The 15,436-nt window shown below is 47.6% G+C and overlaps 1 protein-coding gene across 1 annotated transcript in view; it reads left to right on the top strand.

Moving 5' to 3' along the window:
* The window catches only part of CLDN1 (claudin 1), a 29,389-nt gene extending 17,006 nt beyond the window's left edge, over positions 1 to 12,383 (top strand). Inside the window, exons 2-4 of the mRNA XM_083612997.1 lie at positions 6,299 to 6,463; positions 6,602 to 6,686; positions 10,824 to 12,383. Of these exons, the coding sequence (XP_083469123.1) occupies positions 6,299 to 6,463; positions 6,602 to 6,686; positions 10,824 to 10,986 (413 nt within the window). The 3' untranslated portion in view covers positions 10,987 to 12,383. The remainder of the gene's footprint in view (positions 1 to 6,298; positions 6,464 to 6,601; positions 6,687 to 10,823) is intronic.
* Positions 12,384 to 15,436: the final 3,053 nt, after the last annotated feature.

The raw sequence follows: 15,436 nt of genomic DNA on the forward strand, positions 1-15,436 counted from the left end.
TGTTGACTTGACTGGAGAGCTATGGCTCCTTCCAAATCCTCTCACATCCATTGAAGAATCTTCCTGTGAGTTCTCATCGCCCACATACACAGGCTTCTTTTGAACCTCCAAGGCAATCCTCTTAAGATCATGGTTGCATATAGCTGCAGAGGAGGGCAATGAAATATGATCAAGGACTTGGAAAATCAAGCCATGTGAGGAATGGTTGAGGGAATTGAGCGTATATGGCCTGGAGAAGACTGAGAGGTGATATGATTGTTGTTGTTTAGTCGTGTCCGACTCTTCGTGACCCCCTGGACCAGAGCACGCCAGGCACTCCTGTCTTCCACTGCCTCCCGCAGTTTGGTCAGACTCATGCTGGTAGCTTCGAGAACACTGTCCCACCATCTTGTCCTCTGTCGCCCCCTTCTTCTTGTGCCCTCCATCTTTCCCAACATCAGGGTCTTTTCCAGGGACTCTGGCCAAAGTCTTGGAGCCTCAGCTTCAGGATCTGTCCTTCCAGTGAGCACTCAGGACTGATTTCCTTCAGAATGGAGAGGTTTGATCTTCTTGCAGTCCATGGGACTCTCAAGAGTCTCCTCCAGCACCAGAATTCAAAAGCATCCATTCTTTGGTGATCAGCCTTCTTTATGGTCCAGCTCTCGCTTCCATATGATATGATAGCCATCTTCAAATATCTGAAGGGCTGACACATGGGAGATGGAGAAAGTTCCTTTTCTGCTGCTCTGGGAGGGAGGACCCGATCCAAGGGATTCAAGTGACAAGAAAGGAGAATACAACTAGAGTTTTGGAAGAACTTTCTGGCAGTGAGAGCTGTTCAACAGTGGAACGGACCCCACTGGAAGGTGGTGGACTCTCCTTGGAGGTTTCTAAACAGAGGTTGGATGGCCATCTGTCAGGGATTTTTTAGCTGTGATCCCTGAATTCCAGGGGGGTTGGTCTAGATGACCCCTTGAAGTACTTTCCAAATCTACAGTTCTATTATTTTCTAGGAGAACTTTAATCCCTCAGCCGTGTCTTCTGCCAAAGAGCAACTATTATGTGGGTGGTATTTTTGCACATCTTCCTGGGAAGTCAGAATTCTGGAGATCTTTGCTACTGACCAGCAGCATCATGTGTGGCCTTAAGGTAGCCTGAGACTCCTTTACGGTCATCTGGAGGGTTGGCGGTCCTTGTTTACCCAGGTGTTATAGGAAGCCGTCCATTTGGTCCTCGATTTGCTCACCCAAATGACTTAGGTATGTGTGTGATAAGTGTTAGGTTTGGCCTCAAGTCATTTCTAAAAGATGGTTTGCCTACAATTAGCAGGTTTTGCCCCATAACTCATTTCCTGGGTTCTTGTTTTTATAATGCTTACCTTCTCGAAAAGTGGTTGTTCTGGTTTTCTTAGGCATTTTGGTTGTGTGTTTTGCTTCTTTGTTTCCCTAAGGAGTATAAAGCTTAGCTTCAAAGATAGGAAAACTGTTTTAGTTGAGATTCCTGCATTGCAGGGGGCGGTTAGACTAGATGACCCCAAAGGAAGTGTTCCAACTCTGCGATTTTCAAGGCCGCTCCCATCACAGCTCTAAAAACACAACAATGAGATTTGCACATTCTCACTCTTGTTCCTCAGGTCTGTGGAACATCTGGGATTCAAAAAATGCCATTAGATTGATATCAGTGATGTTTCGTGCGGCATCAGTAGGGAAAAGGTACATTTCTGCCATAAGGAGGTGATGGGTGATGATAACTTTAAAATCAGCCCCCTTCCTTCCTCCCTTCTCCTCCTGCTGGATTGCAAATTGCTTGGGTTAAAATCGCCCCAAAAAGACTCGCAGACATAAGTGGAGGAGAGGTCACATCCATTAAGCCATAACAAGTTGGAGGAACTGCATGCAAGCAATTAACCAAATTAACAGAATTTAATTAACCAAATTAAGAGAATTGCAGGCAGGAAGGCCTTTGCTAACTCCAGCAGGGAAACATCCCTCGAGCTATCTTGGCACAGAATCAGAGAATTGTAGAGTTGGAAGGGACCCAGTGGGTCATCTAGTCTAACCCGCATAGTGAAACCATGGAACTCCCTCCCACTGGAGGCAGTGATGGCCCCCAAGTCGGATGGCTTTGAAAGAGGATTGGGCACATCCATGGAGGATGAGAGATCCTGCTTGCTGGTTTCCCACAGGCAACTCTTCGGCCACCGTGAGAAGAGGATGGGTCCATGGCCTGATCCAGTGGGCTTTTATTATGTTCTTATGTAGGAATCACAGCTAATGCAGCCACCAGGTGTGACTCCCCGGTTGAGGATGGGGAAGAAATAACTCCCTTTGCTGGCGAACCTCAAAGATGAGCCTGGCAAGGGCACCTAAAGGGCAACTGCAAAGTCCACCAGGCATAAGCATGGCCTGATTGCCAAAGGGTGCCCTCGACCCAATCGTGCCTCAGTTTACCTGCTGTTTTCCTTCCCGCTTCCTTCCCTGCCCATATTTATGGCCAGCAGTAAGCCGCCATGCCACACAATTGCCTAAACGGCAGTCGACTTTGTCCCTACAATGTGGGATAGGCAAAAAAATGAGGGAACTTCAGATCAAGAAGGAATTGCCCCTGCAAAAATTCCTACTTCAGTAGTCTAAGAAGGGTGGGAAGGTGCTATAAAGCAGAAAGCAAGAGGCAGGAGAGGAGTCAATTTATAAATTGAGTTTTACCCTCCACCCCCCAATTCTCCTTTTGGCCTCACGTGGACATCCACCTAACCCCTTCCATCCAGGAGGGTCAGAAGCACTCTCCTCTTCTTCAGCTGTGGCTCTTGCATTGAAAGGGTTCGGAATAGGTGAACTTTGGGGGGGGGTCCATTCCAACTCTACAACTCTACGCTTCTTTCCAGGGTCAGAGTGAGGTCAAACACACTCCCCCAGCTTAATATCCTATGCACTTAAAAAAAAATGTAGAGGGGGGCTATTGGGTTGCTTTTATTTTTTATTATATATGTTTTATTATGCATTCTGTGAACTGCCCTGGTACCCCCAGGTATAGGGCGGTATATAAATAATGATAAAGATACCAGGAATGGCATTGTTAGGGTCATAAGCCCCCCTGCTGGCCAAAGGGTGAGCACTATGTAGGGTATGTGATTTCATTTGCACCCCATCCTTCCTGTAAGGAGGTCTCAGAGCAGCGTACAGAGTGCATGCGGAAACAGACTCCTGCTGGGTTCAGTCTGAGCTGCTGAAATCCTCCAGATCATTGCGCCTTTTCATCTTTGGAAGTGAGCAGCTTAGAGCCAACACCCTAAAAAAAACAAAAAACACACAAACTCAGAGCAAATAAAAAACTTTTTACAAGATGAACCAGATCTTGTGAACCAAACAAGTCCAAACCCCTTTATAGGCAAAGCTGAAGAAGAAGCCAGAGGCAGAATTTTGTTCTCGGAAAGGCTGGTGTCTGGCTCCAAGGAATCCGGATGCAAGTTTGGCATTCCCTGCTTTTAAAAAATAATGGTGTGGGACATCGCTCCCCTTACACCCCCCCATAACGTTTACTCAGAAATCGGCCCCACTGAGTTGAGAGGGACCAAGTACCTTGGCAGGATCACAGCTGTCGTTCAAGAGTTCAGGGGGGCACACACCCAAAGGTGGCTTCTGTCCCTCTCCAAAAATAACCTCTTGGTTTGCCTGAGTGATTGGGCTGACCAGGTCAAGAGGACCAGTCCCTCAAGTAGTTAGGCCAATACTTTTCTTAAACTGCAGGAGGGGCTAACAAGCCCCTCTGGTGCTCTCCATGACACACATGAACTTTCTTAATGAAGAATGGAAGAAGGAGGAAGACAACTTTTGGCTTTCTACTATTCGCTGCTGCTATATTCTGGCAGGAATTTATTTGTCTTAATATGATGGAATTATAGGACAGTAGAGTTGGAAGGTACCCCCAGAGGCCATCCGTACCCTCCAGGTGTCTCTATTTTCTAGGGATAGTCCTGGAATTACGAAAGCCATCCTGGTTTCTGATTTGACCCCAGAAGGTCCCTATTTCCCCTGCCTGTGCAGAGTTTGGGCCGAGGGAGTGCATAGACCCTTTGTAAGCAGAGGTCTGAATCTGAGAGAGAGAATGGCTTCCTGTGTATCTTCTGGTGCACTGCTGTTAATATAGTCTGTATCGTTTGCAGGGCTTTCGTAGGCAAACGGTGACTCAGTTTCTCCTTCGTTCTAATGGGAAGGAGGTTGATCCACCTCCATCAGTGATGAGCTTATTGACTTGGAAATTTGTCCTGGCTCCAGCGGCTTCAAAGAGGGTGGCTCATATCAGAATACAGCCGGTGGCTGCATTCCTAGATTCGCATACCTAGGTATGAACCCCACTGAATTTAGCGGGGCTTACCTGTACGTCGACGTGCATAGGATTGCGCTGTTAAAGGATTAAGCTACTTGCTAAACGAATTCAGAGGCTATTAAAAATAAACGAAGGATTAACATCGGAAATGTTTTATTTTTGAACCAACCAAAGAATGCAGTACAATGTGAGATCATTACTCTCGAACTTCAGAGCATGGGAAGTCACTCAAAGATATAAAATTTGCCATAAAATTTGGTCTTTTGGACTGTATTATAATTCAGAATGTACTTAATGTGGTTTTTATTGGATCGTTAATATGGAAAACTTAATAAATATTATTTATTTTCTTTAAAAAGGATCGCGCTGTTAAGGTGACAAGCCATCGTCATCACTGGTGCAGTGCCTAAGGGTTAGAATGGCTTAGTACATCGCTAAGAACACATCACTCACTTATATAAGGCCTGTTTTAATAGCTATCCCTTCTGCAAGCATGACTGCGGAGAAGTATCTGTGAAGATGCAACTCCCTCTCTGCATAATTATTACATGCTTGGGACCTTGGATGCATTCGAAACAAGCAGCCGAGTATCAGGAATCTGAAGGCAGAGTGCTGAATCAACTTGTGGAGCAAATGGGATGATAAAGACGGAGAGAGGCAATGGTATCTCCCCTTTGCTCAAAGATGCTCTCGGCGTCTTGAGCAACACCTGTTGCCCTTGCAGTGTTCCAACATTGGGCAATTGCTCACATCCTGCAGTATTATCCCTCCTGCCTTATCTAATCTCACAGGAGCCGCCTGCCTGAATCTGGTTTCCTATCTGTGCCAGCCTAAAATTGCATCAGGAGGAAAATCCAGGGGATATTTTACTATAATCAGAAAAGTCTCACCATGGCGTGGTGGCGCGATAGGCGGTGATAAATTTAGTCCGGGGGTGGACAGACGGCAGGTCAGGGACTTTGGCTGTGATTCCTGTACTGCAGGTGGTTGGGCTAAATGGCCTGTTGGGTCCCTGCCAACTCTGCAGTTCTATGATTCTATGTCTAGCTGGTTTCCAGCAAGTCTCCTGGTGGTTGCTGAGATTCTTGCAAATCAGGAGGATGGGCTTTGGTGCGCCTGCAGACGGGACCTTAAAAGCATAGAACCCTAGAATCGTAGAACTGGGAGGGACCAAGGGGGTCATCCCAGGGGGTCCAACCCCCCTTGCAATGCAGGAATCTTTTGCCCAATATGGGTCTCAAAGCCACAAGGCTGAGTCTAGATGCAGGGCTCTTTGCCACATTCTTACGCTGTTCTGCAGCATGGCTGCCAGGTGGCCTGAATGGATCAGTGGTCTGACTCATAAGAAGATCCTGTTCCGGATCAGGCCAATGGCGCATCTAGGCCAGCATCCTGCTTTCGCAGTCGCCACCCAGACCGCAAGCAGGATCCGGGCACAGTTATTAATTTATTATTTATTCAATCTCTATATTGCCTTTCCTCCAAGAATAACAGGGCGGGTTACAATATAAAAACACAACAGTGCATACCACGGCAACACATGAAAACCATAACCCACCACACACCCAGCTTCAAAGGCTGCAGATTCATTAATTAGCCAAAGGCCTAATGGGAGAAGAGGAATGTTTTTGCCTGGCACCTAAAGATATGTAATGAAGGCGCCAGGCAAGTCTCCCTGGGGAGAGCATTCCACAAATGGGTGCCACTGCAGAAAAGGCCCCGTTTTGGTGTTGCCACCTTCTGAACCTCCTGCAGAGGAGGCACATGAAGAAGGGCCTCAGAGGATGGTGTCAGGGTCCAGTTCGGTAGTCATATGAGGAGAGGTGGTCCTTGAGGAGCCCTCTGCTCTCCTGAGGCTTCTGGCAACAGGTGCTCAGGAGCATTGCTGCCTCTGAGTATTGGAGGCAGAGCAATCGCCCATCATGGCTGGTGGCCACCCATAGCTCTGTCCTGCAGGACTTGGCATTAAGTGGTTCCCTGTCTTCTTTTGCAGGTATTCTCCAGGCAACTCGGGCTTTGATGGTGGCCTCCATCCTCTTGGGGCTCATCGCCTTCTGCATCTCCTTAATCGGAATGAAGTGCATGAAATGCATGGAGGACGACCAGGTCCAGAAGATGAGGATGGCCATTATCGGAGGTATCTTCTTCCTGGTTGCAGGTCAGTAGCATCTCTCTCTCCCCTTGGACAGTTGTTTTCTCGAGGGCAAGGGGGAACTGGATGGGGAAGCCACCAGAGGGGAAGACCGCAAGATGGTTGACTCACTGCCTGCCTTTTTTCTCTCATCTCTATTCACAGGATTTGCCGCCCTAGTGGGGACTGCTTGGTATGGAAACGACGTCGCACGCCAATTCTTCGACATTTACACGCCTGTCAACACCAGGTAAATGCTGCCCTCATGCAACCGGGCTGGGTTAAAGGTGTGGCGATGTCTCTCGTTTGCTTCTGGGACCCAGGTGGCAAAAAGGTGTTGCCCTGGACAACCCATCTAAGCTTGCCAGGATTTGCTGAGCTCCTGTGAAGAGGGGGCAGTGCTCCTGAATTCTAGGTGCTGGGAACCACGGGAGGGGATCATAAGAACATAAGAACAGCTGGCTGGATCAGGCCAATGGCCCCTGTAGTTCAGCATCCTGTTCCCACTGGGAAACTGGCAAGCAGGATTCAAGCACAAGAGCAACTCTTCCCTCTTGTGGTGTCCAGCAAACTGAGATACAGAAGCATTTCTGCCTCTGATTGCGGAGGCAGAGAAAAGCCATTGGGGCTATCAGCCATCCAAAGCGCTCTCCTCCATGAATTATTCTAGTTCTCTTTTAAAGCCATTTTGATTGGTGAACATCACTGCCTCCTGGGGGAGGGAGTTCCATAGTTTAACTATGGAACATAACACTGGTCTTGAAAGATCTACATTGGCTCCCAGTATGTTTCTGAGCACAATTCAAAGTGTTGGTGCTGACCTTGAAAGCCCTAAACGGCCTCAAAGGCTCAGTATACCTGAAGGAGTGTCTCCACCCCCATCGTTCTGAGGTCCAGCTCCGAGGGCCTTCTGGCAGTTCCCTCACTGCGATAAGCCAAGTTACAGGGAACCAGGCAGAGGGCCTTCTTGGTAGTGGCACCTGCCCTGTGGAACACCCTCCCACCAGATGTCAAAGAGATAAACAACTACAGTGGTACCTCGGATTACAGACACTTCAAGTTACATACTCGTCAGGTTACAGACTCCACTAACCCAGAAATAGTACCTCGGGTTAAGAACTTTGCTTCAGGATGAGAACAGAAATCGTACTCCGGCGGCGCAGTGGCAGCAGGAGGCCCCATTAGCTAAAGTGGTGCTTCAGGTTAAGAACAGTTTCAGGTTAAGAACGGACCTCCGGAACGAATTAAGTAATTAATTAATTTGATCAGGATGCCCTTGAGTCCATCAACGACTTGGATGATGGACTCAAGGGCATCCTGATCAAATTTGCAGATGACACCAAAATGGGAGGGGTGGCTAACACCCCAGAGGACAGGATCACACTTCAAAACGACCTTGACAGATTAGAGAACTGGGCCAAAACAAACAAGATGAATTTTAACAGGGAGAAATGTAAAGTATTGCACTTGGGCAAAAAAAAGGAGAGGCACAAATACAAGATGGGTGACACCTGGCTTGAGAGCAGTACATGTGAAAAGGATCTAGGAGTCTTGGTTGACCACAAACTTGACATGAGCCAACAGTGTGACGCGGCAGCTAAAGAAGCCAATGCAATTCTGGGCTGCATCAATAGGAGTATAGCATCTAGATCAAGGGAAGTAATAGTGCCACTGTATTCTGCTCTGGTCAGACCTCACCTGGAGTACTGTGTCCAGTTCTGGGCACCACAGTTCAAGAAGGACACTGACAAACTGGAACGTGTCCAGAGGAGGGCAACCAAAATGGTCAAAGGCCTGGAAACAATGCCTTATGAGGAATGGCTAAGGGAGCTGGGCATGTTTAGCCTGGAGAAGAGGAGGTTAATGGGTGATATGATAGCCATGTTCAAATATATAAAAGGATGTCACATAGAGGAGGGAGAAAGGTTGTTTTCTGCTGCTCCAGAGAAGCGGACACAGAGCAATGGATCCAAACTACAAGAAAGAAGATTCCACCTAAACATTAGGAAGAACTTCCTGACAGTAAGATCTGTTCGACAGTGGAATTTGCTGCCAAGGAGTGTGGTGGAGTCTCCTTCTTTGGAGGTCTTTAAGCAGAGGCTTGACAACCATATGTCAGGAGTGCTCTGATGGTGTTTCCTGCTTGGCAGGGGGTTGGACTCGATGGCCCTTGTGGTCTCTTCCAACTCTATGATTCTATGATTTTATTCTAAGTACTTAACCCGAGGTACCACTGTACCTAACATTTAGAAGACATCTGAAGGCAGCCCTGTTCAGGGAAGTTTTTAATGTGTGACATTTTAATGTATTTTAAATCTTTGTTGGAAGCCGCCCAGAGTGGCTGGGGAAACCCAGCCAGATGGGCGGGGTACAAATAATAAATGATGATGATGATGATGATGATGATGATCTGTGTAACAACAACAACAGCAACAATTTATTAATTGTACCCCACCCATCTGACTGGGTTTCCCCAGCCACTCTGGGAGGCTTCTAAAAAATATAAAAACACCGTAAAATGTCAAACATTAACAGCCTCCTGATACAGGGCTGTCTTCAGATGGCTTCTAAAAATTGTGTAGTTCTTTATTTCCTTGACATCTGATGGGAAGGGAAGGCCTTCCACAGGGTGGGTGCCACTACCAAGAAGGCCCTCTGCCTGGTTCCCTGTAACTTAGCTTCTCGCAGCGAGGGAACCGCCAGAAGGCCCTCAGCGCTGGACCTCAGTGTCTGGGCTGAACGATGGGGATGGAGACACTCCTTCAGGTCTACTGGGCCGAGGCCATTTAGAGAGAAAGAAGTGAAGAAGTCCTTCTTTTTATCTGTCCTGAAACTTCCAACCTTCATCTTCACTGGTTTCCATGAGTCCTTGTGTTATGAGAGGAGGAAAAGGGACTGTAGGCAGGTCTAGGCAGGCGAAACATTACACTGCAGCCAAGAGGGAGGGACAACCTCCTCTTCCTTTTGTACATCCTGCCTGCCAAAGAGAGTTTTGTGGCTTCGCAACCTGCATCTTGCATGTTAAGATCAATTCACCCTAAACTAAGCGATCCCTTGTGACCCAGTCCGCATTCCACACCGAAGGGAATGTCTCTTGCCACAAATGCTGGAGCGAGTTTTCATACCTTCCCTCATACATGGCTGATCATTTATGATCACGGTATTAAAGCGGATGAATCAGACCAATGTCTTGTAACTGAATCACAACAACACCTGCCCCTGTACGCCTGCAAGTTTCATCCTGCTTCCAGGGTGCTTGTGAAAGCCCCGAGTGACTATCATACATAGCTGTGCATATCCAGCTGTCCCAGACGGATGCGAGGAGACCAGGGCACCTCACACACAAACCTATGTGGAGTTATGAATAGGAATGTTGTTTATTCGTATAGCTGAAGCTGTTCCAAAAAGCCAAAATACACAAAACAAAATAAAACGCATCACACAGTTAAAATAATTATTTATTATTATTATTTTCAAGTTGAGGTAGAATTTTTTTTAAAAAAATAATAATTTTTATTAAGTTTTACACTTTTATATTCATCACAATAACATTATCTCAAAAAGAAAAATAAATGCAATTCTCCAATCTCCCCTCCCCTCAACTTCCTCTTCTGGTTTATTACGCAATAACGTCTCCTGCCTGTTTTTTCATATCTTAACATTGCATTCTTTAAGTTAAATATTTTTATATTCTTATCATTTTTATACCTTAACAATTTTCTAAATGCCTCTTATACTTTGCTATTTTCTAATTCTTACACCTTACTTTTTATCTTTATTTTCTTGGTTGTAAGTGATTACTCAAACCCTGCTAGTGAGTCCACTTCCTTACAATGTTTCTGTAAATACAACATAAATGGTTTCCAGTCTTTTTAAAAGTCTCTATTGCCCTTATCTCTAAGTTTTCCAGTTAACTTGGCCATTTCCACATACTCCATCAGTTTTTCTTGCCATTCTTCTTTGGTTGGTATCTTGCTGTCTTTCCATCTTTGGGCTAGTAATATCCTAGCTGCTGTTGTAGCATACATTTAAAATAATTATTTAAACCAGGCATTCTGTGAGATAAGAGCTCACTCCCCTAAAGAATTTAACTTACCATACCCTCTAACTTTTCTCCTTAAAATTGTCCCCCTTAAAACAGGCCGCTTTTCCAGAAGTGTAAAGTGTACCTGTGCCCCAATAAGAAGTTAATCAGATACCCATTTGATCTCTCAACTGAGAGATTTAAACCTTTGACCAAGGCTTCTCTTAAGTCCTTGTAGGTTGGGCAAACCATTAAGAAGTGGGGTGAATCTTCATGCACTGGAAAGGGAAGTGCAATTAATGGTTAGCTATTGTTGGTGGTGATTAATTGGTGGTTTTCTTTCCCCTTCTCCTCTTCTCCCAGATTTGAATTTGGACCAGCTCTCTTCATCGGCTGGGCAGCTGCGGCCCTGACCATCTTGGGAGGGGGCTTCTTGTGCTGCTCCTGCCCTCGCCGTGAAACCACCTACCCGCCGAGCCGGCCGTACCCCAAGTGCGCCCCCTCTTCCGCGAAAGATTACGTATAACCCGGAATGGAGGCAGAGCAAATTGCCTTGGCATTTAAGAAACCAAAGGGACGCTGACTTCTCGTTGTCCTTCGGAAAGCAGGGCATGTGCCTTCACCCCCTTGCCCTGCTCTCCCTTGCGTAAAACAAATGCGTATATTTATATCGATGCCATCCATGTGTAGCCATTTCTGCTCCTGCATGGGCAAATTTGTCCCCATCCTTCCGACAGATGAGGAGGCCCCAAACATGTACATAGCTGCTGTGAAATGGCACCAAATGTATCTCCCTTTCCTTGAGGGTATGAGACAGGCAGCCCCACCACCTCTCCCCAAACATTGTTTGTGTATTCCCTCTTTATTCCCTTCTTATGTTAGGGCACTCAAGCATGGGCCCTGCCGCCTCATTCTGCTTTTCCTTTGTATATATTTCGACACTGAAGCGGCAGAAGGGGCACAGGTCTAGTGCAGGAGGCCAGAGGTTTCAAAACCTTGAATGAGGGTCTGCTTGAAGAATCCGTTCGAATGCATGGATGTGTTGGGTTTCTGTTCCTCTCCCCAAGCCCCCCAACCCTTTGCCAAGGACTAGTTAGGTCCCAGAGCAGCCCTGGTCCTTCTGCTTTTCCTGCATGCACAGAAGCAAGGCAGAAGGGCTCTGGTCAGAGAAGAAGACTGTGTTTGAATTCCCCCAAGGTACTTGGCTAAGGAGACCCCATTCCACAGCTAAGGGTGGACCTAAGGAGTTGGCCTCTGAGATTTTGCTGCCTGAGGGCAAGGGCAAGAAGGGGGCATGGATGCCTCAGGTCCAGGTTTGAGTTACAGCATCATAGAATTGTAGAGTTGGGAGGGACCCTCGAAGGTCATGTAGCCAAACCCCCTGCAATGCTATAGAATTGGCCAGCCTGAAAAATCTCCAATGAAGGAGAGTCCACCACCTTCCATTGTTGAACGGCTTTTAGACTCAGAGAGTCTTTCCTTGTGTAGACGGAATCTCCTTTCTTGTAACTTGAATCCATTGGCTCAGGTCCCCCCCTCCAGAGCAGCGGAAAAACAAGTTTGCTGCATCTTATAAACATAATAATCTTCCACATGAAAAGTCCTTCAGACACTTCCCTGTCTCTCATAAAACTCCCTGGGTGACCGTGATAAAGACTGAAGATCTGCATGCACCTACTTGGGAGTAGACCCCCTTGACACCAGTGAGATTTACTTCCCTTCTCTCTCTATCAAAGCCTGCCTCCTAACCCTCCCCAGTTTGTGGTTCAGTCCAAATTTCTCCCTGCCTGTCTGTATTAATTGGCTAAACTTCAGTGCCTGTGTGTTGGCAGGGTGGGTTGGGTTGGGGGCTTATCTATGAGGATGTTGTATAAAGTGTTGACTGTTTTCAATAAATGTAACCTTTTCCTTTTTTTAAAGAAACCATGTCTCTGTTTTGCTACTTATTTTTTATATATATACTTGTACCTGAAGAGGGAATAAAGAAAAAGAAATCAAACTTTGTTGGGAAATCACTCTTTGGGTGGCTTCCTCTAGAGTTGCAAAGTAGCCTGACTAGGAAATTGGCCCATGAGATGTCCTTGCAGTAGATTAGGACAGGAAAAAGGAAGCCTTCCTCACCAGACATGGTACGCGGCCAATGGTCATCCACAGGGAACTGCACTGAGCACTGCTGCTGCAGCCTACAATGGCTTATGATCAGATTTGCTTGGACCAGTCCCAGTCCACCAGACCTAGTCAGCACTTGTTCTAAAACAGGGTGCAATTTGCAACGAAATGTGCACCCAGGTGGAAGGAGCTGACCCAGCGTTTGAACTTTGGGGAAAAGATAGGCTGAGCCCAAGGTGAAGCCTGGAGGAAGCAGATCAGGAAGGGAAGCAGAAGGTCAGAGCAGGCAGCAGAGCTTGTACCCACTCAAAGGCCACTGGTCTGGAGAAAAGAGTGGAGTCCAAGACAGGTCCTTCAGAACCCTGGACAGATCTCAGGGAAGAGACACAAGGGCTACTGCAGCCCAGCCAGCATAGCCCACTAATGAGAGTTATCTTCCAAAACATCTGGAGGACATCATATTGAAGTATATACTGTGCCAGCTGCCAACTGAGGACTTTCATAGTTCTTCAGCCTGACTTTCCCACCTTCCAGGAGAGGAGAAATCATTAAAGGGGAAACCCTCTGGTCTGGAGCCTGTCTGTCCATGGTCATGTTTTCTGCAGCGATGAGCAGACTTAGCAAGGAAGACAGGGGGATGAGGAAGAGACGTTGGTTCCTTTAAGAACCTAAGAAGATCCTGCTGGATCAGGCCCATGGCCCATCAAGTGCAGCATCCTGTTCTCACAGCAGCCAACTAGATGCCTTAATTAAAATTAAACAAATGGCAGTCCTCCGGTTAAATTGAAAGCGGCTAATACTCGCCAGGACCAACTGATATTATAAGGACCTGTGAGCGAGCTGGGAAACCTCCTTCGTGCTTGTTCTTATACAAAGAGAAAATGAGTCAGATTGAACCCTGACCCAAGGCCTGGTGGAACAGCTCCGTCTTGCAGGCCCTGTGAAAAGATGTCAAGTACCGCAGGGCCCTGGTCTCTTGTGAGAGAGTGTTCCACCAGGCTGGGGCCACGACCAAAAAGGCCCTGGCTCTGGTCGAAGCCAGTCTGACCTCCCTGGGGCCCAGGATCTTCAGGGTGTTGTTATTAGCAAACCGTAAGGTCCTCCATGGGACATACCAGGAGAGGCGGTCCCGTAGGTACGAGGGTCCCTGTGGAGGCAACACATTGCCATCCTGACTTGTAGTCCCTCCATGAATTTGTCCAAGCGTCTTTTAAAGCTATAAGAGTTTATAGCTTGGCTCAGGGCTGCAGTCCCCAGAGATCTGAGACTTCTCCTCTGTGCAGCAAGCAGTTCCTCCCCAACCTCAACCCCATTTTGAGTTGCAGGGGGTGGAGTAAGGGTTGTGTGGCCTCCCTGCTCCTTCTATTCCTCACCCTCTGTGGCCGGATTTCTGCCATCATTTCCTGAGCCCCCTCCTGCTGCCACGCTGGCAACCAAGCCAACCACCCCAGTAGCCAGTTCTGCAATCTGCCCACCACAGCAGACACTTCTGCAATCTGATTTCCAGACAGGGAGAAGTCTAGAAAGCTGCAGAAACAGACTAGAAAGTGAGCAGAGTGTTCCCGTTCCCCAGACAGCTCCCTTGCTGCAGACAAGAAGGCTAGAACAATTGGCCAGAAATATCTGCAGACAATTAGCCAGAAATATCTTCCTTATTGAGAAAGTCTCTTGACCTTCTGCTGCCACTTTGCAGCACTCGTGGAAATTTACGAAACGAGTGTCTGATCAGAATGCGATGTTCTAGTCCAGACAAGACCTGTAGTTCTCCTTTGGTTTGGTCAGCCATGGCTGGAATTGGAGCTCTTAGTAATTAGGGCTCTGGAGGTCAGCAGTGGGGGCTCCGGCTTAAGTGTGGACCTTGGCAGATGCCCAGCTATGCTGGCCTCTGAAGCTACCCCAATCCCTCTATCTCAGGGGTCAGCAAACTTACCGTGCCTTGGGCCAGTGTCTCCAGTGCCTATTGCGCACTGGAGGAGCGCGTGCCCATACACGTGCGCACATGCTATTGCCAGCGCACTTCCGGGTTGGAGGAGCACCGGAAATAGCTTGTGCGCATGTGCACGGGCCTCCTCCGACCCGGATGTGCACCGGAAATAACACTTGTGCATGCTCAAATAACACTTGCACATGCGCACAAGCTATTTCCAGTGCTCCTCCAACCCGGAAGTGGGCAGCTGTGCAGTGCTGGTAAGAGCAGGTGGCGGCAGTGGGCGGCGGGGGTCACTGCAAGCCAGATAAATGAGTCCCTTGGGCTTATCCGGCCCATGGGCCTTAGTTTGGGGACCCCTGCTCTATCTCATCACTTCAAGTTGTTTTCCTGACTCCAAACTGAGCCAGGGGTGTGTGTTGGAAGCAACAGAGCAGGCATCCCCAAACTCGGCCCTCCAGATGTTTTGGGACTACAGGTCCCATCTGGAGGGCCGAGTTTGGGGATGCCTGCACAAGAGCATGAAAGAGAAAAGTGGGGAGAGCTCAGTTCCCTCTTGTCACATAAGCTTTTTGATGTAGAACCCCCATTTTAAACCTGAATCGGGAATGCAGAGATATTTTATATAGCTCCAACTCCCTCAATCTTGGGAGATATGACTGGTGTCAGCCAGGGACAGGGCCTTTTCTGTGGTGGCACCTGTCCTACGGAATGCCTTTCCAAGTATGGTCCACCTGATCCCATCACTTCTGTGCTCCTGGTATTTGGTGAAGACCTCGCCTTTGAGAAGGCTCTTGGCGAACTTCTCTGTTATTTTTTTCTGCTGCTGGACTCTGTTAAGTGTCTGCTATTAATCTGAAAACATTGGGAGCAGGGTGAGGTATGTTTTATTCTGTTTTCCTCACTGTCTTTCTACATGTCCTTGATGAAAGGGGTGAGA

Source organism: Podarcis filfolensis (assembly GCF_964270895.1).
Source record: "Podarcis filfolensis genome assembly, chromosome: 5".
Classification (NCBI taxonomy): domain Eukaryota; kingdom Metazoa; phylum Chordata; class Lepidosauria; order Squamata; family Lacertidae; genus Podarcis; species Podarcis filfolensis.